General features: G+C 31.4%; 6 protein-coding genes across 15 annotated transcripts in view; 3 read left to right on the top strand and 3 right to left on the bottom strand.

Moving 5' to 3' along the window:
• The window catches only part of LOC127063312 (protein held out wings), a 62,606-nt gene extending 60,768 nt beyond the window's left edge, over positions 1-1,838 (top strand). For all 7 annotated transcript variants that reach the window (XM_050992893.1, XM_050992894.1, XM_050992896.1 and 4 more), the window contains one exon: positions 1-1,838. This exon is cut by the window's left edge and continues 2,452 nt beyond it. The gene's annotated coding sequence lies outside the window, so the exon portion shown is untranslated.
• Positions 1,839-1,945: 107 nt separating this feature from the next.
• On the bottom strand, positions 1,946-5,146 carry LOC127063308 (anaphase-promoting complex subunit 2). Of its 2 annotated transcripts, XM_050992886.1 has the most exons (8): positions 4,935-5,146; positions 4,430-4,868; positions 4,114-4,352; positions 3,841-4,021; positions 3,509-3,734; positions 3,248-3,432; positions 2,627-3,172; positions 1,946-2,540 (listed from the first exon to the last, which is right to left on the bottom strand). In XM_050992886.1, exons 1-8 carry the CDS (start codon positions 5,004-5,006, stop codon positions 2,101-2,103), a joined length of 2,328 nt encoding a protein of 775 aa, XP_050848843.1. In that variant the 5' UTR covers positions 5,007-5,146; the 3' UTR covers positions 1,946-2,100. The 2 variants fall into 2 exon arrangements, with proteins under 2 accessions (XP_050848843.1, XP_050848842.1); XM_050992885.1 differs by having other exon boundaries at positions 2,627-3,432.
• A 71-nt stretch (positions 5,147-5,217) lies between these two features.
• LOC127063314 (actin-related protein 2/3 complex subunit 3-like) lies at positions 5,218-6,423 on the top strand. Of its 2 annotated transcripts, none has more exons than XM_050992901.1 (4): positions 5,218-5,378; positions 5,686-5,862; positions 5,945-6,140; positions 6,206-6,423. In XM_050992901.1, the coding sequence occupies exons 1-4, from the start codon at positions 5,373-5,375 to the stop codon at positions 6,358-6,360; spliced, it is 534 nt and encodes a 177-aa protein (XP_050848858.1). In that variant the 5' UTR covers positions 5,218-5,372; the 3' UTR covers positions 6,361-6,423. The 2 variants fall into 2 exon arrangements, with proteins under 2 accessions (XP_050848858.1, XP_050848857.1); XM_050992900.1 differs by lacking the exon at positions 5,218-5,378 and adding an exon at positions 5,415-5,592.
• Positions 6,424-6,606: 183 nt separating this feature from the next.
• On the bottom strand, positions 6,607-8,603 carry LOC127063313 (60S ribosomal protein L15). 2 transcript variants are annotated; one of them, XM_050992898.1, is made up of 5 exons: positions 8,482-8,603; positions 7,944-8,124; positions 7,303-7,439; positions 7,098-7,208; positions 6,607-6,917 (listed from the first exon to the last, which is right to left on the bottom strand). In XM_050992898.1, exons 2-5 carry the CDS (start codon positions 8,113-8,115, stop codon positions 6,723-6,725), a joined length of 615 nt encoding a protein of 204 aa, XP_050848855.1. In that variant the 5' UTR covers positions 8,116-8,124; positions 8,482-8,603; the 3' UTR covers positions 6,607-6,722. The 2 variants fall into 2 exon arrangements, with proteins under 2 accessions (XP_050848855.1, XP_050848856.1); XM_050992899.1 differs by lacking the exon at positions 8,482-8,603 and adding an exon at positions 7,651-7,714 and having other exon boundaries at positions 7,944-8,093.
• Positions 8,604-9,145: 542 nt separating this feature from the next.
• On the top strand, positions 9,146-10,995 carry LOC127063311 (uncharacterized). Its single transcript, XM_050992888.1, has 4 exons — positions 9,146-9,675; positions 9,813-9,994; positions 10,086-10,457; positions 10,529-10,995. Exons 1-4 carry the CDS (start codon positions 9,357-9,359, stop codon positions 10,760-10,762), a joined length of 1,107 nt encoding a protein of 368 aa, XP_050848845.1. The 5' UTR covers positions 9,146-9,356; the 3' UTR covers positions 10,763-10,995.
• Positions 10,996-11,162: 167 nt separating this feature from the next.
• LOC127063310 (uncharacterized peptidase C1-like protein F26E4.3) lies at positions 11,163-27,426 on the bottom strand. Its single transcript, XM_050992887.1, has 8 exons — positions 26,890-27,426; positions 14,230-14,504; positions 14,074-14,137; positions 13,787-13,985; positions 13,392-13,687; positions 13,103-13,302; positions 12,864-13,015; positions 11,163-12,777 (listed from the first exon to the last, which is right to left on the bottom strand). The coding sequence occupies exons 2-8, from the start codon at positions 14,501-14,503 to the stop codon at positions 12,658-12,660; spliced, it is 1,305 nt and encodes a 434-aa protein (XP_050848844.1). The 5' UTR covers position 14,504; positions 26,890-27,426; the 3' UTR covers positions 11,163-12,657.
• Positions 27,427-27,527: the final 101 nt, after the last annotated feature.

Genomic DNA, 27,527 nt, shown 5'->3' with positions numbered 1-27,527 from the left:
TTCACAAGAGACACTGGTAGCTTGTCTTTCTTGTACATAGATGCTAAAAGGCACACAGCTATGATATAAAAGTGATCTGAAATCTACTTAAACTCACAATGTGAAATAATAATATTCGATTATTTTATTATCACATACGTAATCGATAGAAAAAAAATTATATATATATATATATATATATATATATATATATATGTATATGTATATGTATATCACATTGTCTTATATTTATATAAATATAATTATATAAGTTTGAAAAATGCATATGTTTGTTATCTGCACCTACGTGCATAAACATTTATGCATATTATATACAATAGAAAGGTCATTCTCTATATGTGCTGTTATGCAATTACCAACACATTATACATATATGCTGAGATAATTAAAAGTTTAAATAGTATAAATAAGTAATGCCTCGATTTATAATTTTATCGTTAATACATTGAGTATTTCAAGCATTTATTATGGACTATCGTCTTTATATTTTTGTCGAAATTACATCTACTACCTACGCGTACGAATCTAAACAAAATTGTGAATCATTTTTTAACGCATTTTTTTTCTTGTACAAAACAACAATAACAATCTAGGCATCGTTTATTTATACTTCATTTAATATATATTTATATAAATATATATGTGCACATATAAATTATATCTAAGAAATTATATAATATACGTGCAAGCAATTTTGTTAGAAATTATGATATATCTGAGTTTTTCTTTTATTGCGTTATAGAGTTAAATAGTTTTTTTTTTTTTTTTGTCGAAATTTATATTATGTCTATTTTTTAGTTTCATATTTTATCTTAACGTTGACAATATATTTGTCAACAATGTGCAGGATATGTGGCAATATTAATGTGTAAGCAGGAGAAATGCAGATAATTTTAATTTTTTTGAAATCTCTGTAAGATCTGATTAAAAAAAAAAGCTTAGTACTTTATATTACCCATGAGAATTTATAATTTGCAATGAAATTTGCAAAATAAATAAATTAATTATATACGTACGTACGTGTAAAAAATGAAAAAAAAAAAGTAAAGAAAAAAATATCATAATCTGCAATATATATAACTCAGCTACATCTTTGAAAACATTTCGGTTTTTGCTAAACTGTAAAAAGTACAAAGGAAGCATCAAACCGAGAATGGCTATTGAATTTACACAGATAATGTAAGTGCTAAAATCGTGTTCAAAGGATATATATAAATACAAATTTAGATAAATATATGTGAAAAGTTCATCACAAGTAGCTTTATTTTTACCAAAAAGTCTAATATTTTACGAAGGAAAAGAAAACTCTGTTCTCTATAGCAGCAATAGATAATTAAAATATTTATTTTGACATTAAATATCAAAGAAGGTGACACACGAATAAATTTTTATTAGGATCAATGATAAAGAATCATATTGTGAAGTATCATAAATATTATTGGCAATAATTAAATAACAATTATGTATATGAAAGTTTGTGCTAATAAAATAATTATAAAAAGTTGCTCACAAAGTCAAGTAACATGACTGACTTTATCTCATATGACTAATTTGATATATACAATATTCATCATTATTAAAGTATTATCTTATTCTCGTAGCAATGTTTATGATGTGAAAATGCAACGTATATAAATACATACGTCAAAATTTGAACACACATAATGGTGCAATTTACGATCTATGTACATACACTACACTTTACCAAACTAAGTGTAGAAGATCACTAACACTTACTTTCTGTGTTTGAAATGCGCACGAGAGAAATATTTTTATTACACAACTGTTAGCATTAGAGCGTTTAACTAACATTCATTGAATAAATCCAAAAAATCACAGTGTTGCTTGTTTTTATTTTAATTTTACGTGTAACTCTCTGCTGGATCTCATAAGCAATTAATATATAAAATCATAGTACACGCAAAAAGTAAACAAAAAACAAATATAATTTATTCAAATTGCATTAAAAGTAATCATATGATTTCTTTTTTTTATTTTAAATGTTTTATATATATATATGCATATATAAAAAACAGATGTACAACATATGATTAAACTCAATCGGAACAATATATAGAGATATAAGTTATATTAATTTTATCACGATTTAGGAAGTCGATAAAGAGCACCAGAAAATAATAATTGATGTTCTCTAACTTTTCCATCAAGGAATTGTCTTAGTTCTGGTAATCCACATTCCACAGCACCTGGACCTTGAGATGCAAACATTTTTAACATCTGATGAATTCTTTCCAATGGCATAGAATCTAAATTAGTTAACATTCCAACAATGTACGACCAAAAAACTTGTAACTCTTCTTCCCTTTGATCACTAGCAGAAGCCATTGCACTTTCAGCTTCTTCCTCTTCCACGATATCCGACAAAGTTCTATTTTTCGATGAACTTTCTTCTTGAAGTACGAAAACATCATTATAGATCTCTTTTAAAAGTCCTTGAGAAACCCAAAAAGTTATTTTCCGTCTAAGTACTGTTGCCGGAGCATGCATCACTTGTGCTAACTCTTCTAAATTCCATTCCTCTGTAAACAATATAAAATATGATCGAGCTATTGGAATTATGAAAATATAAAAAAATATGAAAAAAGTTCTCAACATATTATTTTACTTTTATCCTGAAAATGTAATATAATCGTAGCATGTATCGGGGTTACATTTATGTCTAATTTTCTATCCTTCAATTCAATTTCAAGATTGACATTTCCTAAATGTGGTTTCCAACAAAGAGTTCTGTTTCCCTTTAGAGCTTCAAACGCCTTCACATATTTATTCAATTGATCTTGTACAATTTGGGGTAATTCCAATTTCCAATCCTCTTTAAACGGTGGCCAAAATTGTGCAGACAGTATAAGAGCAGATGTTGGAAAATGTTCTTTTTCTAAGCTATAACTGGTGTCCGATTGAATATTTCCATCTATCCTTTTCGAATCATAGACGTCTTTTAACATAACTTCGCAATAATGTAGTTGATTTTCTCCAAATCTTCTTTTCAATAATTCTAAATGGCGAATTTCTCGTTCTGTGTGATAATTTAATTGAGACAATAATCTATCTGCCAATAATGTACGATACTCGTTAACAAACAAATCTTGACTTCCATATACGTTAACTAGCATTGAAATTATATCAGACATCCTTCGTTGCGTAGATTTGGCTGAAAAAAGAATATGTAAAAAAGATGTTGTACAAAATATTCTACTATTATCTTTTTGTATACTAAATAATTTACCAGGATCAGCATCCACTGGATCAGGAACCCATTTCTCCCAATCTTCGTTTTCTTCATCAGCTGAACCATCATCTAATTGCAAGGATTCCCCTTTCACTAATTCATCGGCTAAATCACTAGGTGAATCGTCCAATAAACCACTAACAACACATCTTACTGTATCTTCTCTACTTCTTAAATAAACTCTTAAATAAAAAAATAATACAATATAATTAATTGTGAAAAATATTCTTATTAATAATTGAAATAAATATAACTTACTTAATAGGTTCTGTCACAGTTTCAAGAAGCACTCCTGTTGGATCCAATTGTCTCAAAGCTTTAATAGCAGCAATATATGCAGTTAATATATCTGGAGTATTGACACCTGGATGTAAAAGTCTAGTTTTAAGTGCTTCCTGTAATGTTTCCACCAAAACTTTGCGCAAATCCGTTCTGTCCAAACAAATTCGAAGATCATCTATTGCAGGTTGTGAATCAGGATATTCTAAGTACAAATTTTTCCAGTGTAAATAATTGTTTTAACTATATATTAAAGATATTTGTCTGATAAACATATCCATTTAAAATATCCTATCAAAATTGTCATTTACCTATTATGATATTAAAAAGCTGATCGATTCTAATTCTTGTGTATGTCTCATACAAATAGTGAGACAATTTTCTTTTGAATTTAATAACAGCATCACGAATATCATCGCTCAAAGAAACAGTTTTTGAAAATCCTCCTGAATATATCCTTATCAACCAATTCATAACAACAGTTTCAAGCCACTGAAATAAAATTAAAAATTTATATTTCTATGAATAATTTTTATAAAAGTATATGAATTTATGCAAATTTCATGACAAGTACATGGGCTTACATTTTCCAATGGCTTAAGTTGCGATACATCAAATACTCTGTCACACGTTTCACTTACATGACATTTGATACGAATGTGTATTAATGATGTAAGTACATTGCCTACTAATCTCTCCAATAATTCTAATTCAATTAATTTCCTATTAGTTTCGTGGAACATATATACTATCATCTGACATTGGCATTTATCTATTTCTTGATTACAACCTCCGCATTGCGCCGCATCACTTCCACTAGAATCTACGAATAATGCAATTAATAATTTGTACATTAATAAATTGTACAAACTGTGATAATTTCATATTTTCAATTATTACCATGTAATGAACTATTATCCGAATTACAAAATACATTAAATGCAATTCTATAAAATTGCTCTATTATATGTTCATGGTCCAATGGTAATTGACTTAATAAAGTAGATCTAACAATAAGTTTAAATCTTGATAACACATTATCAGTTTGAAGTACAATTTTTTCAACGTCTTCTTGTTCAAGATATTCCAACTTTTTCAAGAGAGGTAAAAATTCAGTTAAACTAATGTATAAACCATCCACAGCGCTTTTGAAGAGTTCAAAACCTTCTTGTTCACTCGTACTATTTACAAATTTCTTCCAAAATGTTGGTGCCACTTTCTGACGAATATAATATTCTATGTGATGAAGTACTATATCTTTAACAAAATTTGTCAACTTCCATATCCTTATTTGTTCAATTATGGTAGCAAATTGTTCATCCGTGCAATCGTTTTGAATCTGACAAATAATATTTATGCGTTATTATATAGAAAGATTGAAAAAAGATAATATAAAATTTTATACCTCTTCTTTAATAATAGGAAATGCATATTCAATTTGAGAGAACACATCCTCTTGCGTACATGCATCAGCCATCTTTTACAAATTAAAAATACATGATCACTATATATATTGTCATACAGAACGAGAATACAATGTTTACAAGTATGTTTACAATTTCAAGTTTGAAAGTAGTATTAGAGTAGAACCATAATGCAACGATAAACGTAGTTGTTTCTTTCTAGATGCACTTATTTTTTAAGAACGAACACCAGATGGCGCCTTATGTCCATACAAATATGGATGGTACTTATTCAGAATTCGGCTTGAGACGATGGTTCGAAAATGTCTGACACGTATCTTATTTCCTGTTATTAGTCATAAGGATAGCAAATATTTCTCGTGATATGTATAAAAAGCTTGAAAAAGACTATAATAAGTACTTGTTTTAAATCTTCCAAGATGCCTGTAAGTAATGATAGAGTATTATACATTTAGTTTAAATATACTACAGAAGTCAAGCGATAAAAAGGGTGTCACCCTGTCATTGCGATAAACAAACTATACTTGACATTTTTGATCTCATTTTCGTATTGTAAGTTATTTGTAAACAGATTTATAAGGTATTACTATACAGATAATCGCTATATTTATACCAATGGAATGGGAAATCAACTCAATCGTGTGTATTTTATTTCGTCGATTATTATATCAAAACATGGTTATAATACGGTTTTGTAATTTTAATTATACTTTAATATATTTTCAATTTCAGGCCTATCACTCTAGTTTCACAGAAAGTAATGCAACCATCGGGAATATGGCCCTTTTACCAATTAAAACCGAATTTAGAGGTCCTGCACCACCTTTAAACAATAAGGATATAGATATAATTGATGAAGCGTTGAATTTCTTCAAGGCAAATGTATTTTTTAGAACATATGAGATTAAGGTATATCAAGTGCAATGTTGTTTTATTATCTTTAATTTTATAGAAAATAAAAAAAATATTATTCTTTTTGTTCGTGCCGTAGAGTGAGGCTGATAGAGTTTTAATTTACATTACCTTATATATTACTGAATGCTTGAAAAGGTTACAAAAGTGTGCCAATCAGAATCAAGCAACCAGTGAAATGTTTTCTCTTGCAATTTCTAAATTTGATATACCTGGTGAACCTGGTTTTCCATTGAATTCTGTCTACGCTAAACCTAATACACCTGCAGAAGCTGGTAAATATATATTTCGATCTTTCAACAAATTATTTAGTCGATAATAATTGATATAACTTTTGTAGATTTAATGAGACAATATCTGCAACAAATCAGACAAGAAACCGCAGCAAGATTGGTAGAAAAAGTTTACGGCAAGGATGGGAAACCTAGCAAATGGTGGCTCTGCTTTGCGAAAAAGAAGTTTATGGATAAATCGTTATCCGGTCCTGGGCAATGAAACTATCTTAAGATTATTGTTTTCAAATGTATGTGAATAAAAATACAAAAATTCATTACAAAATTTTATCTTCTTTTTTTGTATTTTTCTTTTTCTTTTCTTTTTTTAATACTTTGATAACGTGAGGTGAACCAAGTAAAATTTTTTTTTTATAGAAAGATTGCAAGAAATTGCAAATCTAAATTATATTATTTTACGTTTTAATATTAAATCGTGAAACCTATTTTTGTCCAAGGGCAAATGATCTTTAAGAAAGAGACATTTATTTTTCACAGGATACACCATTATATTGACATAATACGAATATACAATAAAATGATGTATCGTGTCTTTCAATGTAGGTGGCAAACAATAAAAAGTAATTATCGCTTTCTTCGTAGCGATAGAGAGTTTCTTCGAAGCCATGCAGCTCGTCGTGATCCACCAATTGTTTGTGAATAACGATGTCCTTTACCTAAGCCACGTGAACTCCTACCAGCTGAGGTCTTTCCACGAAGTTCACGGTGTTTGTGTACTGAATTACATATCCAGTTTACTTTAGGATCATTTCTGACAGCCTAAAACAAAAAAAGGACATTCTAATCTGTTCTTACACAAATGTTTCCTACATGTAAATGCATATTCGTTTCAGACATCCAAGGAAGTTAAATATCATCTTATTTCACAATTAGGTATGTTTTCATCATTGAATAACATAAAAATTTTTTTTAGATACATGTTTGTTAGAACAAAATTACCTTATGTGCAGGATCAATCAAAATGACTTCATAGTATTTGTAAGATGAATCTTGAGCTACCCAATAGCTGTTTAATACTCTTAAACCACCGCAACGACGACCAACACGTTCCTAACGGTATTACATATCAATATTAATTTATTTACTAATTTTTTATCTATAGATAATAAAATTATATGAAGCTGCGTAAGTAGGATAGACTTACTTCAGCCACAGACTGTAATTTTCTAGTAGGTTTAAGTTGATTTACACCATGACTTTTTGGTTTACCATATGTTGCACCTTTAGGTACAGGACGTTTGCGTCCACCGCGACGTACACGAATTCTGAAGATGACAAAGCCTGTAATTCGAAAATAAAATATCTTTCTTACTTATAACAATCACGACTTCAATAATATATTACAATTAGCGGTAAAAATGATCAGTATACTAAAAATCAATCACCATGATACTGTAAGAGTGGTGCATGATGTTTCATCATGTAATATATTTCAAGACACTCTAGTATTATTTTCTAATATAAAATTTTTCAAGAACAATCTTATGTTTACCAGCAGTCATGGAATCAATTTCATCCCCCAAGGTAGAAACTGTGCGGTATAAAAGGAGCCACATCTAAAAAAAGAAATAATTGGAAAAGTTGGCATGCATCTCCATGACTGCCGAATCGAAAGTATGATCCAAAATAATACTTGGACGAAACAATTAAAGACTGGAAACTATTTCAATTCTGTAGTTAAAAGATTATCATGCCTAATTTTATAATACTACAATGTCTTTGAAAACGTTTTGTTTGTGAAAAATCATTGAATATTTTGCTATAACACTTATACATAGATCTCACCTTGCTTAGCTTTGTATCCTAAGCGGCGAGCTTTATCTGGCCTGGATGGTCTTGGAGCACGATGCATTTTTGTTAATTGCCGATATTGCCAGCATCTAACACGCAACAAGAAGCGGAGTACATCGCTTTGCTTCTTGCGATACAATTCTTGCATATACTTGTACGCACCCATCGTGAATCCCTACATGACAAAAAATAATTTTACTAAGTTACAAATCTTGCACAAAATTTCATCGAAACCAGTAACCATGTAATACTAATAATAACAATAACAATGATTTAAGAAAGAAATATTTATTTATGTAATCAATAAAACTATCAAAACATATTCGGAATAAAAAAAGAATATGGACGTGACAAAATTTATTGAAGGTTAACTTTCACGATACAAAGAGGAAAATATTTTTTAAAAGATTGAGAATAAAATCATAACGATAAATTATGCAATCACATTCAAGAATAAATCTTCTTATATTTTAATTCAAGTAGAATTTAAGATGTTTGAGATATAACACGATTTCCATCGCATATCACTCACCCCACGCGATTAGAACAGAAGGAAAGACCTGCCGCTCGAATATGGTAGTTATGAGACAATGATCGAAATGATATTGCAGATGGCAGACCATGCGTTCTTTTTTATCCCTCTACTAGAGCCCTCTACGTCGAACTAAAACATTTAGAAATTGTCGATAATTATTTAAAGATAAATTCGAACGAAATTAACAAAAAATTATATGATTTGAACATTTCAAGTTTGGAATCATGTTTTTATATGTAATTTGTTAGAAGTGATCTCTCACTAGATATATTCTTTATAACTTAGATGTAAAAATGGCATCGTACGTAAGACCATTTAAAAAAAATTGGTAATTTAAAAAAAAAGGATAATATATTATAAAATAAAAAAGGTGTCAACGTATTAATGCGTATAACAATATAGATATAACTCGAATAAATGACAGGGAGATAATTTCGCGATCGTTTTAAGTAACGATCAGATAAAATCTTAACGACGAATCGATCACTTTCTTATATCTTCTATCGTCTGACAATGATTAATAAATTCTTTTTCTAATCATTCCAAAAAAAAAAAGAAAAAAAAAGAAAAAAAAGAAGAAAAACAAAGAGTAGAATAATACCGTGAAAAGAAAAAAAAAAAAAGAAAAAAAAAAGAAAAGAAAAATCGTTTCATTCAAAAACACCATCGTAATCCAAATCGATAATGAAACGAAATCGTAAACTTTTGCAACCTGGATGATATTGTTGGCCATGAATGAAAGGTGGGCCAGGGATGCGTGTTAGAACGACAACACGACACATTATCGAGCGACCTGGTGACCTCTCACACCGAGGAATTGATTATTTTAGGGGAGTCACCCTGAAGAGTCGAGAATAGCGAGGTAGTTCGTCATGGAGACTCGTTCAGGTAGCATAAAGGATCCGATTTATTATCCATCTGGTTCGGAGAACTTGGATGCAAGTAACGATGTCGAATCAAGCGCTCGTAGTTCTGGTGGTAGTCAAGAACTTGGTTTGGATGAGAGCGCCTCGCTTAAAGTACCAAGAAAGTTTATTACAAATTGGCGGCAAGCTTGCGATCGGACTCGAGATAGAACAAAAGATTTGTTGAAGAGATGGAGAACGGTACCTAGTAATACCGACGAATTCACTGGAACTTCTACGGTTACCAAAGAGATCGAACATCCTGGCTGGAGCGTACATGTTTGGAGTAAGTCCAATTAGGATTTCTTTTTATTCCTTTGTTTTTTTTATTTATTTTTTTGTTTACCAATTCAATTTTTCAATTTGATTCGATTGTTTGTATGTAATATCGTACATTGTAATTGACGATATGACAAATAACAGCAACTTGGGTGAGTCGTTATCCGAGCGACGATAGTTTAACAGCGATCGAAGATTTTAACAAAAGTGGACTTTCGAAAGCTTTGGCGCCTATACAACGTGACAAACTTTCACATTTCTTTATATTATTGGATCACGACAAGGATGGTTTTATAACTAGAAAGGATTTCGCGATATTATCCGAGGTAGTATTTTCTTTTATAGAAAAGATTTATTTTGTTTTATTTTTTTTCTTCATTTCGAAGTGTTTTATCGAATTTTCTCGTATTTGTAAAGAGATTACGAAGATTCGCCGATTGGTCTTGGAACGGTCCGGAATATTTACGTTTGTTGGAAATCGAAAAAGGGTTTGCTTCATTGATATTTCCTGAAAAGAAAAACGAGTTGGAAGAACAGACGAGGAAAATTGATCTGGACGATTGGTTATCTTGGTGGACAAAGATAATAGCACCGATTAACGGAACGAATTACAACGAATTACCGTTTTGGATTAAAATGATTCCTAGAATATTTTTTCTTTCTATTAATAGTACAGGAAATGGAAAGATCAGCAAGGACGAAATCAGTAATTTTTATAGTTCGGTCGTTGGTCTTGATTCGGATAGAATTGGAAAGTGTCTTGATATTGCCTATAACTCCATGACATCTGTGAGTGAACAATAATCGATTGAATTATTTAATTTATTTAAATAAAATTATATGGATTGATCATTTTTCAGAACGGAGATCATCCTCTTGGTTGGCCGCAGTATCAATTAGTTTTTGCAAATTTTTTATTTGGACGCGGTCCTTTCGGACCAGGTGAACATTTTCTTGGAATGACAGACTCTTGTATCGCACGTGGGAACAGTATTCCTTTTCCAATTGATTATTCGGCTATGAATACTCCGAAAGATAAGTTGGAAGTTTATAGTCCACATTGCAAAAGTAGTAGACGAAGTGTCGTAGTATAAGATATAGTATAAGATATATACATATATATATGAATCCAATTATTAACGTGTTAATTATAAACTCGTTAACTTTGTTCGTTTATAAATGCTACGAATTTGTCTTTTTATTTAATACTCGTTCGAGTTATCTACGGCTTTTATATAGACCAAAGTTATTTAGTTTATAGCTCGTTTATCTGTATTATAATTGTTATATTTTAAGATTATGTTATAAATAAATAAATATATATATATTATTGTTACATACAAAGAATTGTAATTGTAATTAAATTATATTTTCGACGTGTATGTGAGCACTCGCGTATGTGTATGTGCGCGTGTATGTGTGTATAATTAAAATATAAATTTCGAGTAGTCATTTAGTAATGAAATATTAAGTATTAGAAAAGCAATAGAAGGATTTGATGTGTATCACTTCTTTTATTTCAAAAATAATCATGTAATAACTTACAAGGGACATACACGAGGCGTAAAAGGACATGCTTAATATTTTACTATTTAACTAATGACATGATTAGGATAGTCGTGGCGTTGCATGTAACAAAAATATTTCAAAGAATTCATTTCGAATTCTATTAACATTTTACTTAAATACTGACGCGTTTAGACAAAACAGTTATGGAAGCTAATTCTTACACACATATATATATATAATATATATATGACATTTATCATATATATTATATATATATACATTTCACGTTGTATTACATATACATTAATTATACATATATGTGTGTGTGTGTATATATATATGTATATATATATATATATGCACACGTATACTTGAGTATAATATGACGTTCGTATACAATCCAGTTTATATGAATTACATTATTTTTCGATGTTATTATTAGAATTATCATTATTGTTATAGTCACGCGTATGTAATGATTGATATAATATAAAATATTAACTAAAATTATATAATCTGCATATGAGTAAAAGCAGAAAGCACGAAATTCGCGTTTCGAGTTTTGCTAATTAAAATGATAGACAATATAGTGAAATTATTTTTAAACTAATTGTAATATATGTAAGTAAATTGTAAATTGGCGTGGCAACAAGCAGTCGGTCAAATAATTTTGCGAATGATTAATGATTTGACATTAAAATTATTTGACGAACACATTTCAAAATGTCGACATACATACATACATACATACACACACACACACGCGCGCACACACACACACACACACACACGCACGCACTCACGCACAGTCCTTCTGAATCGTTACAGATATTGGCAGTATATCAATAATATTGTTATAATATAATATATTGATAATGTATTATCGTGACTCTTAAAAATATGTATTATATATATATAAATATATATATATATAAATATATATATATATGTATGTATGTATGTATGTATGTAGGTATAAACCTGAGTTGGGATGATATCGATTTGGTACATTGTACATATGGTAATCTATTTAACATAAGGAGTTTTTTTCCTTTTCTTTCTTTCTTTCTTTCTTTCTTTTTTTTATTTCCTTCTTTTTTTTCGTTCTTTGAACACATCCTTATGTAATTGGTATTCTTTATGTGTTGTGTTTTGCTTGTACTTTTGTTTTTGCTTGTACTTTGATATTTTTACTATATGTATTCAACTATAACAACAGTATAAATTTTTGCATTGGTTTGCATTGATTTAAACGGAATAACAAAGATACCAAATCAGACATTTAACAAAAGACTATTATTGGATTGCGTCTTGACTCGCTTTGACAATTATCTATTAATATAAAATTCAACGAAACAATGAGGACAGAAGAATCGATAAATGCACCGATATTATTTAGTGATTATGAAAAAAAATGTCACAATTTTCTTTTCAGTATATATCTATATATATATATATATGAATATATACTGTCTTAATATTATAACGTTTCAGCCCAAACTCCGAGTACATAAGATTCGATCTCACATTCGTTCGTTCCCCTTTCGATCCTAAAGAAACCTTTTTCACCCCAGTCATAGCCCCAAGAATTCGCAACGATCTAAAGTCGAAAATATTTGATTAATAACAAGATCGTAAGATCGTCATCGTAAATGTTTATCGAATTATTTTTCATAGAATACTCACCCAATATTTGACCAAACTACCACGATGGTAGTCCTCACCCCATCCAATGATTCTCACCGAATGATATCCAGACTGATACATTTCCGCAGTTCGAGAATGTCGATAAATACCCGATTGATAATAAAAGAAATCCTGATAGACCTTCATCGTTGCTGAAAGTTTATAAAATCGTCAAACAAAAGAACAAAATATAACCAATGATTCGCTAGTATTAACAACCACCAGCAATTTCTCTTTACCTTGAACAGGCCCGGAAGTTAAGATTTCTTGCATTATATCTGTCTCGTTACCAAGACGATAAGCTGGCCCGACTTTGTATAATTCCTTTCTAAGTGGATTAGGTGGCTTTCGACATCCAGCTGCTCTCAGATTTGTTCTCTTTCGTAATCTACATTGATCTTGTTGTCCTGTCCAAGGATAACAATCCTTGTCGACTAATCTAAAAAAGCGAGAACAAATCGTTTACGTTGCTGATCGATATGATACGATTAAGAATTTGCGATTTGATTGAATGAACATTTTATTTACCCGAATCTTCTCATGAAGAACCAAGCACGGTCCAGGTAACCACCACTGCAACCTCGCTGGCCTCGATTATTGCACGAAAGAAGATGCTGAGCACTTAATTCTACAGTTTCGATACCTTTGCTCATGATGGCGAATCTATCGGACGCAACATCAGCTGTTGATATCGCCCAAGAAGCTCCACACCATCCTTGATCGTGAATTTCAGATATGTCACGAGACCAACGTGACTTAGCATTGAAACTCCGTGGAAGTGCTTCGGGATCGTAAACGCGTCGCACAGGATTCATCTTATAAATCTATAGATATAGATGATTATATTAAAAATATGATTTCTTTTTTTTTATACTGCTTCGTTTCTTAACATTGACATTATCAAATAAATATCTCATTTTTACCGATTGCGACGGATTAAGCGTTCCCAATCGATATTGTATTCCATCTTCGAGAGACCTTCCCCAAAATTTCGAATAATTTCCAGGCAGCCAACCTAACGTATTACTCTCCAAATAAAGTTCCTCGACAAAATCTGGCTCGATCAGGCATCGATTCTTCTCGCAAAGAATCTCCGCCCGTCTACCTAACGTTGAACATTTACTGAAAAATTTTACGAATCGTCACCTTTATTCGTTACGATAGTATGTATCATATTATATGTAGAAAAGAAATAATATCGATTAATTACCATTCATTGCAATTTACTTTGAAAATCTGACTGTGATTGTAATTTCTTCCTTCGTAGGAGCAAACTGTAGAATCAAAAATGACTATTAAAAGTACTGAAGAATATGAAATTAAAGGAATTGATTATCGATTTCATTGGAACACACAAAGAACGTACGTCTGACCTCTTCCAGTGGAGGTTCGGTTATGCCTTTGCAATATGAATAATAATCTGGACAACAATCTTCTTCTCTCTCTCGATCGCAGAAGTCATCGCAATAACACGTCGTCGATAATATCGGTGCGCTACACTCATCCTGTCGTCCTTCACAACATCTCCTTGCTGGATATCTCGCAGCACAATATGGACCAGGCGGAAGTCCGCTATAATTTGGTATCGCTTTCGCGAGCGACGAAAAATATGCTAGAGCAACGACCGCAAAGCTCCACATCCTGAAAAATTTCTTTTTCATATTAATGAATCGAACAAAAAGATTTTTATTGATCAAAAAAAAATAATACTTAACGCAAACAAATGTAATATTTGATATAAAAATATTGACTGTGACGCCTGAAACTAGACTTCACTCCATACTCCAAAGTCTTACAAAATCTTTCTTTCAAACTCGTTAATGATAGGCAACTCATTCATACATCTGTGCATTACGGAATAATATTTATATGGGATCTTGAAAAATTTATCGCATGCAATATTACCGACGTAATGAAAATAGTATTGCCTATTTCCAGGCGCAATGCTTATAATTACAATTGTCATATGTAATTGTAAAATATTGATAATTAAATATGATGAATTAATAATTATTATTTGTAACAATGTCAATAAGATAAGGGATTCCTAAAAAATTGTTCTCCTCAAAAACAAAAAAAGAAATAATTTTTTTCTTGTAAAAAATATTAGATAAAAAATATTTTTTATCAATAAAATAGACCAATACATATACATGTCTTATCTCCGTGTTTCTTATTTTCGAGGTGAAAGAAAGCGTGTTATATCATTCAAAAGCAATGCAAGAATGTTATACAAGATTCCATCGTCTTTTGAGAATGCCGATAATCATATGACAAATTGCACGGGCATTTAACAAGCGGAACGTAACTTTGAAGTCGTTCCAAAGTAGCGAAAGAGGTGACGCGTTCTAAGTGTACAACGCAAACTTGGCAGAGTAATTGTAGTCTATTGCCAGGTGTTACCGAACGCTATACTAATGCTAGTGAATCTATCTGTACGTGAATTGAAAAATAAAACGATGAGGATTATTGTCAACGATCCTTTGAACGAATTGATTCACAAAATTTTTTCTATTCTATAAACGTCGCTGTCTCAAGTACGTTCTATTCTATTAGCACATTAATATTCTTAATTAATTCATCTATTAAAAAAGTCATTTATCACGGATCACCTACTCTTTACAACGATTCTGTCGCATTATAATATTGATGGAATTTACCAGACTGGAACAATGCTTATTATAATACATCCTCGAATTGATCGATTTGACGTTTATAATAAATCGTATATGTATAAATAAATCTTATGATTTTTCGTTACATTGTGTGTGTGTGTGTGTGTGTGTAAAACACATGACATATATACATAATATAAAATGAATTTTATACGTCACGTATGTACGTAAGATAAATTATAGAGTAATTCATAAAAGGTCTTGTTACAGCAATAATAATCGATAAGATGTTTATTCCTTCGTTCCGAAGCGAAGTTAATCGATATCTATGTATAAATGCATATAAAGCGTAAGAGGTATAGAGAGAGAAATAGAAAGAGAAAGAGATATGTTATCGATTTGAAATAAAACTCGTTCGATACGTTCATATAATGACATGACATTTATAACTCTTATAAATATCATTACACCGACATTTATCTGGATTATATGATACAAATAAATCGATTTGTAAATTAATTTTATTCAGATAAAAATTTCTGGTCGATGGTCAGTTTGGCCATTTTAAATGTTGATGAAAAAGTATATATATATATATATATATATATACACACACACACACACACACACACACACACACACACACACACACACACACACATAAACACAGCTATGGATTAAAAATGATCGAGTGTCAAATATATCAATGGAATATAAATTGTCAAGTGTCAAAGTCGACCTTGTTGCATCTGGATTTTCTAACAGATGGGAGTGGTTTTTGGAGGTGAGCCAGAATATTGCATTAACCCATCCTTATGCGTGTCTTACCGATAAGGAGCAAAGCAAAGAGAGAAGTGTCGTTATACTCGTCGGTCCATAATACGCACACACATGCAAGAGTTAACGGATGCAAACGGCCGCATGAATTGATCAATGACAATCGATAAGAGGTTCCTTGGACTCGCGAACGTATCGTAAACCGTAGTCACGTCTCATCGATCCGTTTGTGAAATGAGAGCTCGATGACTCTTCTGGTCTCGTAACTACCACATTGCAAAACTCATAAATCGTATTTGCCAAAGTAATATCATTGAAATTTACGAGATCGAGTAAAACTTAGAATCCGTACGAGTTACGTTTTGAGTTATAGCTTTGTATATATTTTCAAGTAACAAGTTAGAATATACGTACATTTATCTACATGTGTATGAATGTATATATGAATGTATTATATATTCTAACTTGACACTCGATCATTGCACTCTAACAATTCAAGGACAATAACATAGCGATACCAAAAATATCGCTGTTAAGTCAACATGTTTCGACTTGACTCGATATAAACAGACTTGACACACTGACTAAGATAGACCATTTAAACTTCTAACTGTTCATTCAGAAAATTGGCGCAATTCCAGACGTATTTCTAAGATTACCAAGGTTAAGGCACCGGAATTCTCTAAGATTTATAAATTAATGGATCGCTTTAAAGACAGAACCTTGATAAATGCGCTTAGATCTCTATGTACATGTATACAATGACTCTGACTCATTTGCGAGCTACGAGAGCGTTATAATGTTTACCCTGATGATTCTATTAATCTAAAGAAACGAAATGTATGTAAATGGGTTAGATCTCTTTTCTCTGAAAGGGTCATTGACCTCGACCTCGTACTCGAAAAAAAAAACACATGTACGCACGTATGCACGCGAACACACAGCAAGAAAAACTAGGACAAAAACGAAAGAGTACACGGAAAGGAAGAAATTGTTTTAATTTGTAATAAAAATAAAAATAAACGTATGTACATTACGTAAGAGTGTCACGACGATGAATGACAAGTGTAGTTAATGAAATAGTTACGACGTCATCGTCCAAATTTGCATCGACCAAAATCAGAGTGCAAGACGTTTTATTACATATGTATGATGTATCTACGTACGTATGTATGTATGTATGTATGTATGCACATAACGCGATTCGCGTAGTGCGTGAAATAAAAGTGGCACGCTATCGGGAACGATTAGAGCGCACAGCAAAACGGTCTTGACCCATTTAGTTTCATTAACATTAAGTCACCGCTGAGGCCGCGATATGATTCCGACCACCTACAACTTTCTATTCTTCTAACACGTAAAATTCCAAGAGACAAGAATTAATTCTCTCTAATCAAGATGACAATGAGAACACGAGCCACTCGTCTATTTATGGTAATTAAAATTCACATACGATTTCGCATACGCGATACCATATACACGTAATATATGTATGCGTTGAGATTTTATTTTGTATTTTTTTTTCTTTTCTTTCTTTTTTTTTTTTTTTTTTTAAATAGAAGATCAAACTTATTTGTTAACCTTTTGATTCATAATCTTTGTTTAAAATTTTTTCCACTAAAAAAAGAAGCTTTATTACTACTGTTAAGTAATAAAAAAAAATTAGATAAGTTATATTATCACGACTTTTTTTCTTTTATTGAATTTAATAAAAGATTTAAATTGCTGGACGTATCTTACATCGTTTATTAAACCTAATTATATTTCTTGTAATTTCGTCACGTTATGCATCTGAGCACATAGAATGTTAACAATTAAAATTTAATTTCAGATCATAGCTGAATGCTATCAATTGTCGAAATACTTGTATGCATGCGCGTCTGTGTTTGTAAGTATCGAGAATAAATTGGCACGACATCGTCATTGTATTGCCTCGTCGTGATTTACTACATATTTGCATCGATTAATCGCTTTAGCGAGTATCAATGTGACGTCAGAGACGGATTTATTCAATGACTACTCTCTCAACGGAAAGCTATGTAACCTTTATATATCGCGAAGCCTATAATTGTGACCGACTTTTCGACAAGAGGCCAGTTCAAAGAAACGGAACAAGATCAAAGAGGACAGATAGTTGGATTCTCATTGCAAACGTTAATAAAATGAAATGTCCTTTGTGTATTCATTTACAGAATGAATTTTCTACAACAGAATGAAGGTATTAAGTAATTTATGAAATGATTCTTAAAAAAGAAATTACATCGAACAGAACGTAAGTGGAAATTGGATATTTAATATATTGTAAAATAATATAAAAAAGAAAAATTGCATAGAACGGTACGGATAGGGAGGATTAATTATTTTACTCTGTAAAATGATTCTTGAAAAAAGAAGAAAAAAAAAGGGAAAGAAAAAAATAGCATACTTTTACATTTAGAAAATTTCTATTTTTCGTCTCTCTTTGATCACCATTTTCAAAGGCATTGATCAATTTTCAAAGGGGTCGGAAACGTTCTAACTCTGTCTGTATCTATAAAAATGATTTGTTCGAAGGTTGTACAATATATACTTGATTTCCTATAATTCCATCGATCAATTTATTTATCGTTAAGGCATCTGTCTTGATCAATACAGAAATTTTATAGAGACAGTCGGCAAACGTCGAGTTAAATGTCTCATTTCAATGGTATTTGAATTATTCGACCTTTCAATCGAGCTGATCGAACAATCGATCGTTTTCTGTAAGAAACTGATGACTTAAGATGTACACATACATATAAACACATGCGCACTACATCTTCTTTCCGGAACGAACAATTCATTCACAAGACACGTATAACACATATCGTGACTCACGGTGATGCACCGTCGTTCGTTTGACGATACTAATCGAGCATTACGCTATCCGATTATACGTCAAATCGATAATATCACATGTAATCGTTTTCTCGCAATATTAATCGTTTTCTCGTGAGAATAAGACATGAGTTCTTTACATCAAAACGATAATGATAGATTATCTTCGTTCTCAAATATACACATAACATACATTTGTACATACGTACACACATATACAGAGAAACATCATCGAATAATCGCTATAGTCAAACACACTAATGGAAATAATCGATATTATACAATGAATTATATGATTAATTATTTACTGCCGTCATCAACTACTGTTTTTTTGTTTACAAGTTGATTACAAGTTTAGGATAAATACACATGTATATATGTATATGTGTGTGTGTGTGTGTGTATATATATATATATATAAACATCTATATGTGAACATATGTTGTTTTATTAAATTACAAAATGGCAAGAGAGAATAAAGAACAAATTCGATTTTAGGAGAAAGAGCACGATCAATATGTCGGAGAACGGTTTGTATGTTTCTAAATGCGTTTCGACATCCCCCTTGAGAGTTCGGGAAAATAAACGGACTGTAGTAGCATGGACCTCCTGTTTTATATTCCGCTTCGGATTATTTTTATGGCTCAGTCGTAGAGAGCACGAGTTTAAAATTTTAATTCCGCGATACGTCGATGTGCCATTGCGGACGAACCGACAGTTTCGTATTATTTATATGACCATTTCACAATTTCTATATATGTAAGTTAACTTTTATGATATTTTAAATATTAAATATTAAAAAATATAAATATAAATATAAATATATTTCAATATTAAAAAAAGTGTGATTATGGAGAATTTTATATATATCCATATATATATCTATATATCCACTAAATAATTTTAAGATATTTATTATTTATATAAGATGTAGAAAATTTATGTTTACAAATATTATTCCTCTAGAATAATTTTAACAAATTTTATTTTAAATATTATAATACTCAACTAACATATTTTGTTCTAAAATAATTACACTTGTATTGTGTTAAAAGGATTGATAACATCTGGTTTAATATTCGAAACAAAACGATCGATTTAAAAATAATTTCGGATAGATACAGAAATAGTACCTCTTTCTCTCTCTTTCTCTTGGAATTCTACATTTTATCACGAAAAGCACATGGAGCAGTAAGCATATTATGAAAAGTAGAGCAGAAAATTTGTCACCGTCATATTCGAAGCGTTGAAAACTGAAGCGTGAACACGAATGTGTTGTAAACACGTGTGTGTTTACAAAGCCTTTCTGTATTTTCTTCTATAATAATCACCTCTTTCTTTTCTCTTTCTCTCTCTCTCTCTCCTTCTCACTCTCTCCCTCTCTTTCTCCCTTCTCCTTCCATCCCTCCCCCACTCTCTCTCTCTCTCTCTCTTTCTCTCTTCTCCTACCATTCCACCCACCTACTCTCTCCCTCTCTTCAGAATAGCAATAATTAACGAGAAGAGTTTATGGTAGACTAGAAACGAATAGGCAATGATCGCACTTCATTTCTCTTACGTCAACGACAACGCGAAACGCGTGCCAACCAATTTATGCGCTTCGTCAACTACGACGACGACGTTACGACGACGACGACGTTACGACGCCAATGTTACGACGACAACAACGACGATAACGAAGAGGTAGCAATAAATGTCAAGCTCGTTTCTTTCTTTCTTTCTTCCTCTAATTCTTGATTTCTTTCTTTCTTTCTTTTTTTTCTTCTTCTTTTTATCTTCCTTTCTTTTTTCGCTCCATATACGACCCAATCTCTCGATTAATCAACGCTTCGTGCATACACTTTGTAAATTTACTTCACGAATTACGTATACATATCTCTCTCTCTCTCTCTCTCTCTCTTACTTTTCCTCTTCCTCTTTCCTTTTCTTTGCATCACTATAATCTTTTCTCCTCTTAGCTTGTTGACTCAGTAAGTTCGACGTTAAAGTCCGAGCACGCTTGTAAAACGAAAGTGGACCGCCATTTTGATCGGAGGTCAAACGTTTCGTTTAAGAAATACGCGTCTTAATAACGCGGGTACCTCGTTTTTATTGTTTCTCCCTCCCCCCCCTCTCTCTTTCCTTCTTTCTTACTCTTATTCTTTTTTCTCTCATCATTTTTATCTAATTTTTTCTTTCTTATTTTGTTTACTTCATTCACGACATTCCTTGAATACGTTCTTGAAAAATGCATAGAAAATATGCGATTCCCCGTATGAATATTAATCCGTCACTACCGTCCTAAAAAAAATCGAGATGTCTCACGTTTTTTTCCTTTAAAGCGTGACAACGTTTCTTTCTTCGTGTTCTTTTTTTACTTTTTTTTTTTTTTTTTTTACTTCATAGCACACTTCTAGAATACATTCATGAAAAATGCGTGGAGAAAAAATGTGATACCCCCATATGAATTTTAATCTATCGTTGCTGTCCTAAAAAAGAAGGAGATGTTTTCTTCTTTGGAGTATGACACAATTTCTTTTCTTCTTTTTTTTTCATTTGTTTCGTAAAACGCTCTTAGAATACGCTCTTTAAAAATGCATACAAAGATTCGACTTCCCATACGAATTTTAATCTATTGCTATTGTCGTGTCATGGTCAAAAAAAAAAAACGAAGAAAAAAGGTAGGAATGTCTCCTATATCAATTCCCCATATATATTTTAATCCGTTACCACTGTTCTAAAAAAGAAGGAGCTTTTTTTGGAGTATGACACAATTTTCGTCTTTTATTTTCTTTCTTATTTGCTTCGTAAGAATACGTTTTTAAAAGAAATGCATTAAAAATAAATGACTACCCATATGAATTTTAATCTGTTGCTACTGTTCTGTCTCGAAAAAGAAAAAGGAAGAAAGAAAAAAAAGAAAGAAAGAAAAAATCAAAAAAGAAAGTAAGAGATGTCTCACTTTTTTTTTCCAAGCATGACACCATTTTTTTTTCTTCCCTTCTTCTCTGTTTATCAAACGGCGCGCCACTGCTTATTCACGTTTCTCCAAATTGTTAATACTAAAAATAACTAGTACGTCATATTAACCGATGATCAGTACCACCATCTTGTTGGATGCGCTCGTTGCCCCAAATTCCGAGCGTCGATCTACCCTAACAAGATATATTGTTTATATGCGAGTTTCTGAGTGTTACTAAGTCACAGGTAGGAAAGAGAATTCGTTCGAGAAGGACATTAAAAGGAAGGAAAAAAAAAGAAAAGAAAAAAAAACGGTAATTCTACGAAACATAGCAGAGGTCTTAGGCGAACAGCCAAGCACTTTAATTCAACAGCCAAATCGTTAACGGGTGCTACCCAATTCTTATTTCTAGTACAAGAGACCCAAAACTATAATTATATTGCTGCTAAGGAGAAAAGAACATTAAAAAAAAAAGAAAGAAATCATTGGGACGAAATTTCGATTTCTTTTTTATAGTCTCGTTCTCGTTCGATCGTTATCTTCTAAAAAGGATCGATACTATTTGTTGCGTAAGTCATAAGTAATTTTTTTTTTCATTATCATAATTATACCATCTTAGAAATAATTATATTGTAAAAATAGCTATGACCAATTATTTCAATGGAAAAGTTACGAGAAATGTTTTCAAGAACATCGATGAGACAACATGAACAAACTAATTATATATACGCATTTATAAAAAGTATGATTAATAAAAAATCAAACAGATTGGAAGATGATTCATACGATGATTAAAGAAATCAGTCGAATTATTTCGGATGATTCATTGAATTTCATACTACGAAAACGAAAAAAAGAAAGAAGAAATTCAAATGAAAAAAAAAAAAAGAAAGAACAAGAAACACGATTTTATAATTCATAAAAGTCACGTTGGATCATAAGATTAATACGTTGTGCGCTATTACGTGGATCAATTAACTCACATTCGCAATGGTTTTAAAACGATTAGTACCTTCTGCTATAATGGTTGACAATTAAGTGTTGAGAGAGTATGCGTACCAAAAGTAAATATAGCGATGACAATCCCGCACCGATCCCCATCTATCTTTGACCAGTACGTGCATTCACGTAAGCACGAGAAAGAAAGAGAGAGAGAAAGAGCACTTATCTACTTATCTTTCTTGCTCTTCAACATTTTCGTGTATCACGGATCATATGATGACCCTCTATTTTTTTTCTCTTAATTTTTACTTTTATATTTTTATTTCTATTTCTCTCTCTCTCTCTCTCTCTCTCTCTCTCTCTCTCTTATTGATAGATAAGCAGCTAAAAAAAAAGATAAAGTTAAATATGCGGATTTTTTGACTTATGAAATTTCTCAAGATCGACAAATTGCTTATAAAACTGATTAACCGTGACCTTTGAAAAAATTATACAATAATACCTATTTGAATTTTGTCGTTTCATTTTTAAGTATATGTGTGTGTGTGTGTGTGTATCTTCCATCGCTTATCGTATCACGAGATAAAAACGAATAAAACGAACAAAACGAGTACATACGTATTTAGAAAAATTGTTTAGAATTGAAATTACGATGTATACTTTATACTAATTCATCTCTTAGATTTTTTATATAAAATATTACATAAATAATGACTGCCTCCTTATATCGATCTCACTTTTTATATACATTTTTTTGTAATCTCTTTTTATTTATTTTTTCATTTCCTTTTTATTTACGTTTGTCTTTTTTTTTTAGAATTATCTTGATGATGTCAACGGTTATTTAAATCTTTTGGCGTCTATTTAAGTTTTTTACGAGTTACATACATATGTACATATGTATGTATATGTATTTATCTTTATTTTTCAGCATAACAATATATACTTACATTGTTATGCGAAACAAGCAAGCCTCTATTACAAGCTACTATGAGAGTAGACGATGACGTTTCACACAACGCTTTCGTTTAATTACTCCCACGTTGAAAAGCGTAACGCTAAACTGTTTGCATTTCTTATCACGATAGAACGAACTACGTCTGGCATGGATCAATTTTATCGAAGTGCAATATCTTTCAAAAGACACTATATTCCTCACGAATGGCCCACTTTCGTTATTCACTTTATCCAAAGATCAGATTCTAAATACTAATCCATCTGTTGCGCTTAGATAGCAAATGCAATTCATATATATATATATATATATATATATATATATATATATATATATGCATCGTATTATTTCAGAAACAAAAATAACATATTTCTTAAAAATATTTGTTTCTAAATTTATTCCTTACTTTTCTATTTCTAATTTCATTGGAAATTAATATATTAAATAAATTATATATATACATAAATAATTTTTTACATATATATATAAAACAATTAATTCAATCAAATAATAATCAAAAATAAATTATGGTGAAAGAAATTCAAAATTGTAGTTTTACTTTAAAAAGCAAAAAAAAAAAGAGAAAAAAAGAAAAAGAAAAAGCAAAAAGATTATAATTCCAATTCGCCAAAATCGATGTCAAAGATACGCGAGTAGAATCGTATCGAAACTCGTTTAACGTTAATCGGTTTTCCGTGACGAGAACGATCACGAAGATAACATGCTATACCGTTAAGCATCACTAACATTTTCGCTGTCTCGCAGTCTCTCGGAACTATGTTTTAACATTCTTCTCTCGTCGTATGCTGGGAGCTACGCGAACGTCGATTTATTCCACGAAGGTGGAATTCGATTTACCTTCGATGGATCTCGCATGGCCTTCCTCTCTCTCTCTCTCTCTCTCTCTCTCTCTCTCTCTCTCTCTCTCTCTCTCTCTCTCTCTCTCTATTGCTATCTTTTTCACTCCCATATCGATTTTAACGATTCAACGCGATTATATTCGCCATACACTTCATTATTCACTTAATTTTTTCCTCCTTTTTTCTTTTCTTTTTTCTTTCTTTTTTTCTATCTTTTTCTTTTTTTTTCTAATTAAAAGACGTGGGTGAACATATTCCGTTTCCGCATTATAAATGAATTATCTTACGAATAGGAAAATTATTATAAACAATCGACATTGTCCCTGACTTTATAAATAACTAAATGATTGTAAACGTAATTAAGAATCGTATGAAAAATAGTCAAGCTGCTCTTATTCTTATTACGATATCGAACCTGCTATAATTTACCTTCCAAATCGATAAATGTCTGTGATGTATAATATATATTATATTTGATCTTCTTTTGCAAAAACACTGTTATCATGTTTAGCATAAAATTTCAAACCCATTGAGATACGAAGTTCGCTCGTTATTAGTTCGGCGCCGTAAGCGAATTGTAATCATCAACTGATAATTCGTGTCTTCTGACTTCGGGGAATGCAATTCCACGTATTTTTATTTCGCTTCTCGTAGATCTTATCAAGTCTTGAAATAGTTACGTTCTTTTTTTAAACAACGAGTTTCTAATAATATAAACGATGATTCTTCTTCTTTTTCTTTTTGCCTACGTAATTTTATCTAATACAATTTCATAGTCGTAAGAATGAAACGATGTCGTTATGAATAATATCTATTCGAAATGGTCTTTCGAGAAAATTGTTACGAATTTTTGATTGATTTGTATCGTTAACAAAAAGAAAAATACACCGACCATTGACCTTCGCACAACTATCATATTACATACGCATACCATTTAAGACTGGTAAGCAATTTCGAAATAAACAGTTATGTTTATCATGCAGTTATCGAATCGCGCGACGTTAGATTTTTTCCCCCTTATTTCTTCTTTCTGACTAATAATTTTCAGGAAAAAGAAAATAAAAAAAAAAAGCAAGAGAAAAAATGCATCATTGGAAACAAATAATTCGACGATTCTTTCTTTTCTTCTTTTTTTTTTGCTCGTCTCGCAGCAACGAGACGAGGACATCGATAAGATCTTCGAGATATAAAGAAAACAATCGTACTGAGATAACTGCTTCGTAATATTTTTCTTTTCTCTTGTTTAGCTCCTTCTCTCGTGCTCATACTCCCTCCTCCTTAAACTCTCCTACATCTCAATTTGTTCTTCCCCTTTAAAATACAAACTCACCTTCGCACATGAACCTTCGAATCGTTAATAGAAGATCAAGCACACGTTTATTATGCAATCTCGCAGATGCGTCTGCGGTACACATGTTTTATTGTTGTTGATGTAAAGAAAAAAAAAAAAAAAGAAAAGAAAAACAAAAGGGAATGAAGAGACAAAAAAGATAAGGAAAAGGAAACTGTGTAGTTAAAAAAGAAAAAGAAAAGAACGAAAAAAAAGAGAGAAGAAAAAACGAATGGAGAAAAAGTTCTCTAGAGGGACGAGTTTATCGTATAAACAAAATTATCGTTCGTTAAACTTAGCTACTATTTTAACCGTACGCGTTTATAGCTTTCTCGAAAGAAAGATACGCGAAGTTAAGCCCGTTCTGAGTCGTCGTCGTTGTATTTAGCAAGTCAATGAGCGTCTCCCTGGAATATTATGTTAGTTATCGAGAAGAAAGAAGAGAAAAGAGTGAGAGAGAGAGAGAGAGAGAGAGAGAGAGAGAGAGAGAGAGAGAGAGAGAGAGAGAGAAGGTCTCAAGTATTTATCGATATTTTTTTTTATTAATTATATGTCTTCCATCATTGAGATTTCTCCATTGAAAAATTACGCAGACATACGAACGCACGTACGCACGAGGACACACGCATACAAGCGCTTCAAAATCGAAAGTATGGTTTACATACTGAATAAAAAAGAAAAAAAGAGAACAAAAAGGAAAGAAAAGAAAAGGAAAAAAAAGTATATATAAAGATGAAACTCGTGACTTACTCGATTCTCCAAAGGAGATGCAAATGAGAGGACTATCTTCTTTCGTGATCCCTCTTCGATTGGCATGTGACACTAAGAAATGATCTTCTTCGTAAAGTAACTCATAGAGAAAAGAAACGAACGGAACGTGTCTCGAAAAAAAAAAAGAAAAGAAAAGAAAGGGAAGAAAGAGTGGGGGGAAAAAAAGGAATAAAAAGAAAAAAAAAAAAGATTCAGAAAAAAAGAAAAGAAAAGAATTCAGAACAAAAAGAGATGAGTAATAAAAGAAAAAAATTTGTTTTAAATCACAATGATTTCTTCTTCGTAATCGTGTCGATACGTGTCAGTTAAACGTAAGACGTCTAAAAAGAGGGATGTGATGACAAGAGTTGTGCGTTCGCTGCTGCTGGCAGCATGAAAGCGCGCGTCTAACTGACCCGCGGAGATGGTAGGTAAACGCAAGCTAAACTAAGTCTCCGTATCACAATTCGGTTCGAACCCGCCACGCAATACATGGATGATATAATATGAGCGTCTCTTCGACGCTCCTTTTCTCGTTCCAACCACCGGATCTCCTTGCGGCTGAAAAAGAATGCGGAGAAGAAATTGTGTTAATACATAGGATGCAGAGAAATGGTATTATGAATCACGATCTCTTT

This window comes from Vespula vulgaris, chromosome 4 (assembly GCF_905475345.1).
Source record: "Vespula vulgaris chromosome 4, iyVesVulg1.1, whole genome shotgun sequence".
NCBI classification, from domain to species: domain Eukaryota; kingdom Metazoa; phylum Arthropoda; class Insecta; order Hymenoptera; family Vespidae; genus Vespula; species Vespula vulgaris.
This window is presented reverse-complemented; position numbering and strand designations above follow the sequence as displayed.

What these genes read in the sequence shown, in the direction of transcription:
- LOC127063308 (XM_050992885.1), bottom strand. Translation starts at nt 5,006, where the DNA reads ATGGCTGATGCATGTACGCAAGAGGATGTGTTCTCTCAAATTGAATAT. An exon ending in AACTTAAGCCATTGGAAAAT is followed by an intron (nt 4,022 to 4,113) that starts GTAAGCCCATGT and finishes ATTTTATTTCAG; the next exon opens with TGGCTTGAAACTGTTGTTAT. An exon ending in GCTTTTTAATATCATAATAG is followed by an intron (nt 3,735 to 3,840) that starts GTAAATGACAAT and finishes ATTTGTACTTAG; the next exon opens with AATATCCTGATTCACAACCT.
- LOC127063314 (XM_050992900.1), top strand. Translation starts at nt 5,569, where the DNA reads ATGGAATGGGAAATCAACTCAATC. An exon ending in AATGGGAAATCAACTCAATC is followed by an intron (nt 5,593 to 5,685) that starts GTGTGTATTTTA and finishes TTTCAATTTCAG; the next exon opens with GCCTATCACTCTAGTTTCAC. An exon ending in TAATACACCTGCAGAAGCTG is followed by an intron (nt 6,141 to 6,205) that starts GTAAATATATAT and finishes TAACTTTTGTAG; the next exon opens with ATTTAATGAGACAATATCTG.
- LOC127063313 (XM_050992898.1), bottom strand. Translation starts at nt 8,115, where the DNA reads ATGGGTGCGTACAAGTATATGCAAGAATTGTATCGCAAGAAGCAAAGC. An exon ending in AGGATACAAAGCTAAGCAAG is followed by an intron (nt 7,440 to 7,943) that starts GTGAGATCTATG and finishes TTCGAATTACAG; the next exon opens with GCTTTGTCATCTTCAGAATT. An exon ending in AATTACAGTCTGTGGCTGAA is followed by an intron (nt 7,209 to 7,302) that starts GTAAGTCTATCC and finishes TAATACCGTTAG; the next exon opens with GAACGTGTTGGTCGTCGTTG.
- LOC127063311 (XM_050992888.1), top strand. Translation starts at nt 9,357, where the DNA reads ATGGAGACTCGTTCAGGTAGCATAAAGGATCCGATTTATTATCCATCT. An exon ending in CTGGAGCGTACATGTTTGGA is followed by an intron (nt 9,676 to 9,812) that starts GTAAGTCCAATT and finishes GACAAATAACAG; the next exon opens with CAACTTGGGTGAGTCGTTAT. An exon ending in CCTATAACTCCATGACATCT is followed by an intron (nt 10,458 to 10,528) that starts GTGAGTGAACAA and finishes ATCATTTTTCAG; the next exon opens with AACGGAGATCATCCTCTTGG.
- LOC127063310 (XM_050992887.1), bottom strand. Translation starts at nt 14,503, where the DNA reads ATGTGGAGCTTTGCGGTCGTTGCTCTAGCATATTTTTCGTCGCTCGCG. An exon ending in CGCTTAATCCGTCGCAATCG is followed by an intron (nt 13,688 to 13,786) that starts GTAAAAATGAGA and finishes CTATATCTATAG; the next exon opens with ATTTATAAGATGAATCCTGT. An exon ending in TTCTTCATGAGAAGATTCGG is followed by an intron (nt 13,303 to 13,391) that starts GTAAATAAAATG and finishes TCGCTTTTTTAG; the next exon opens with ATTAGTCGACAAGGATTGTT.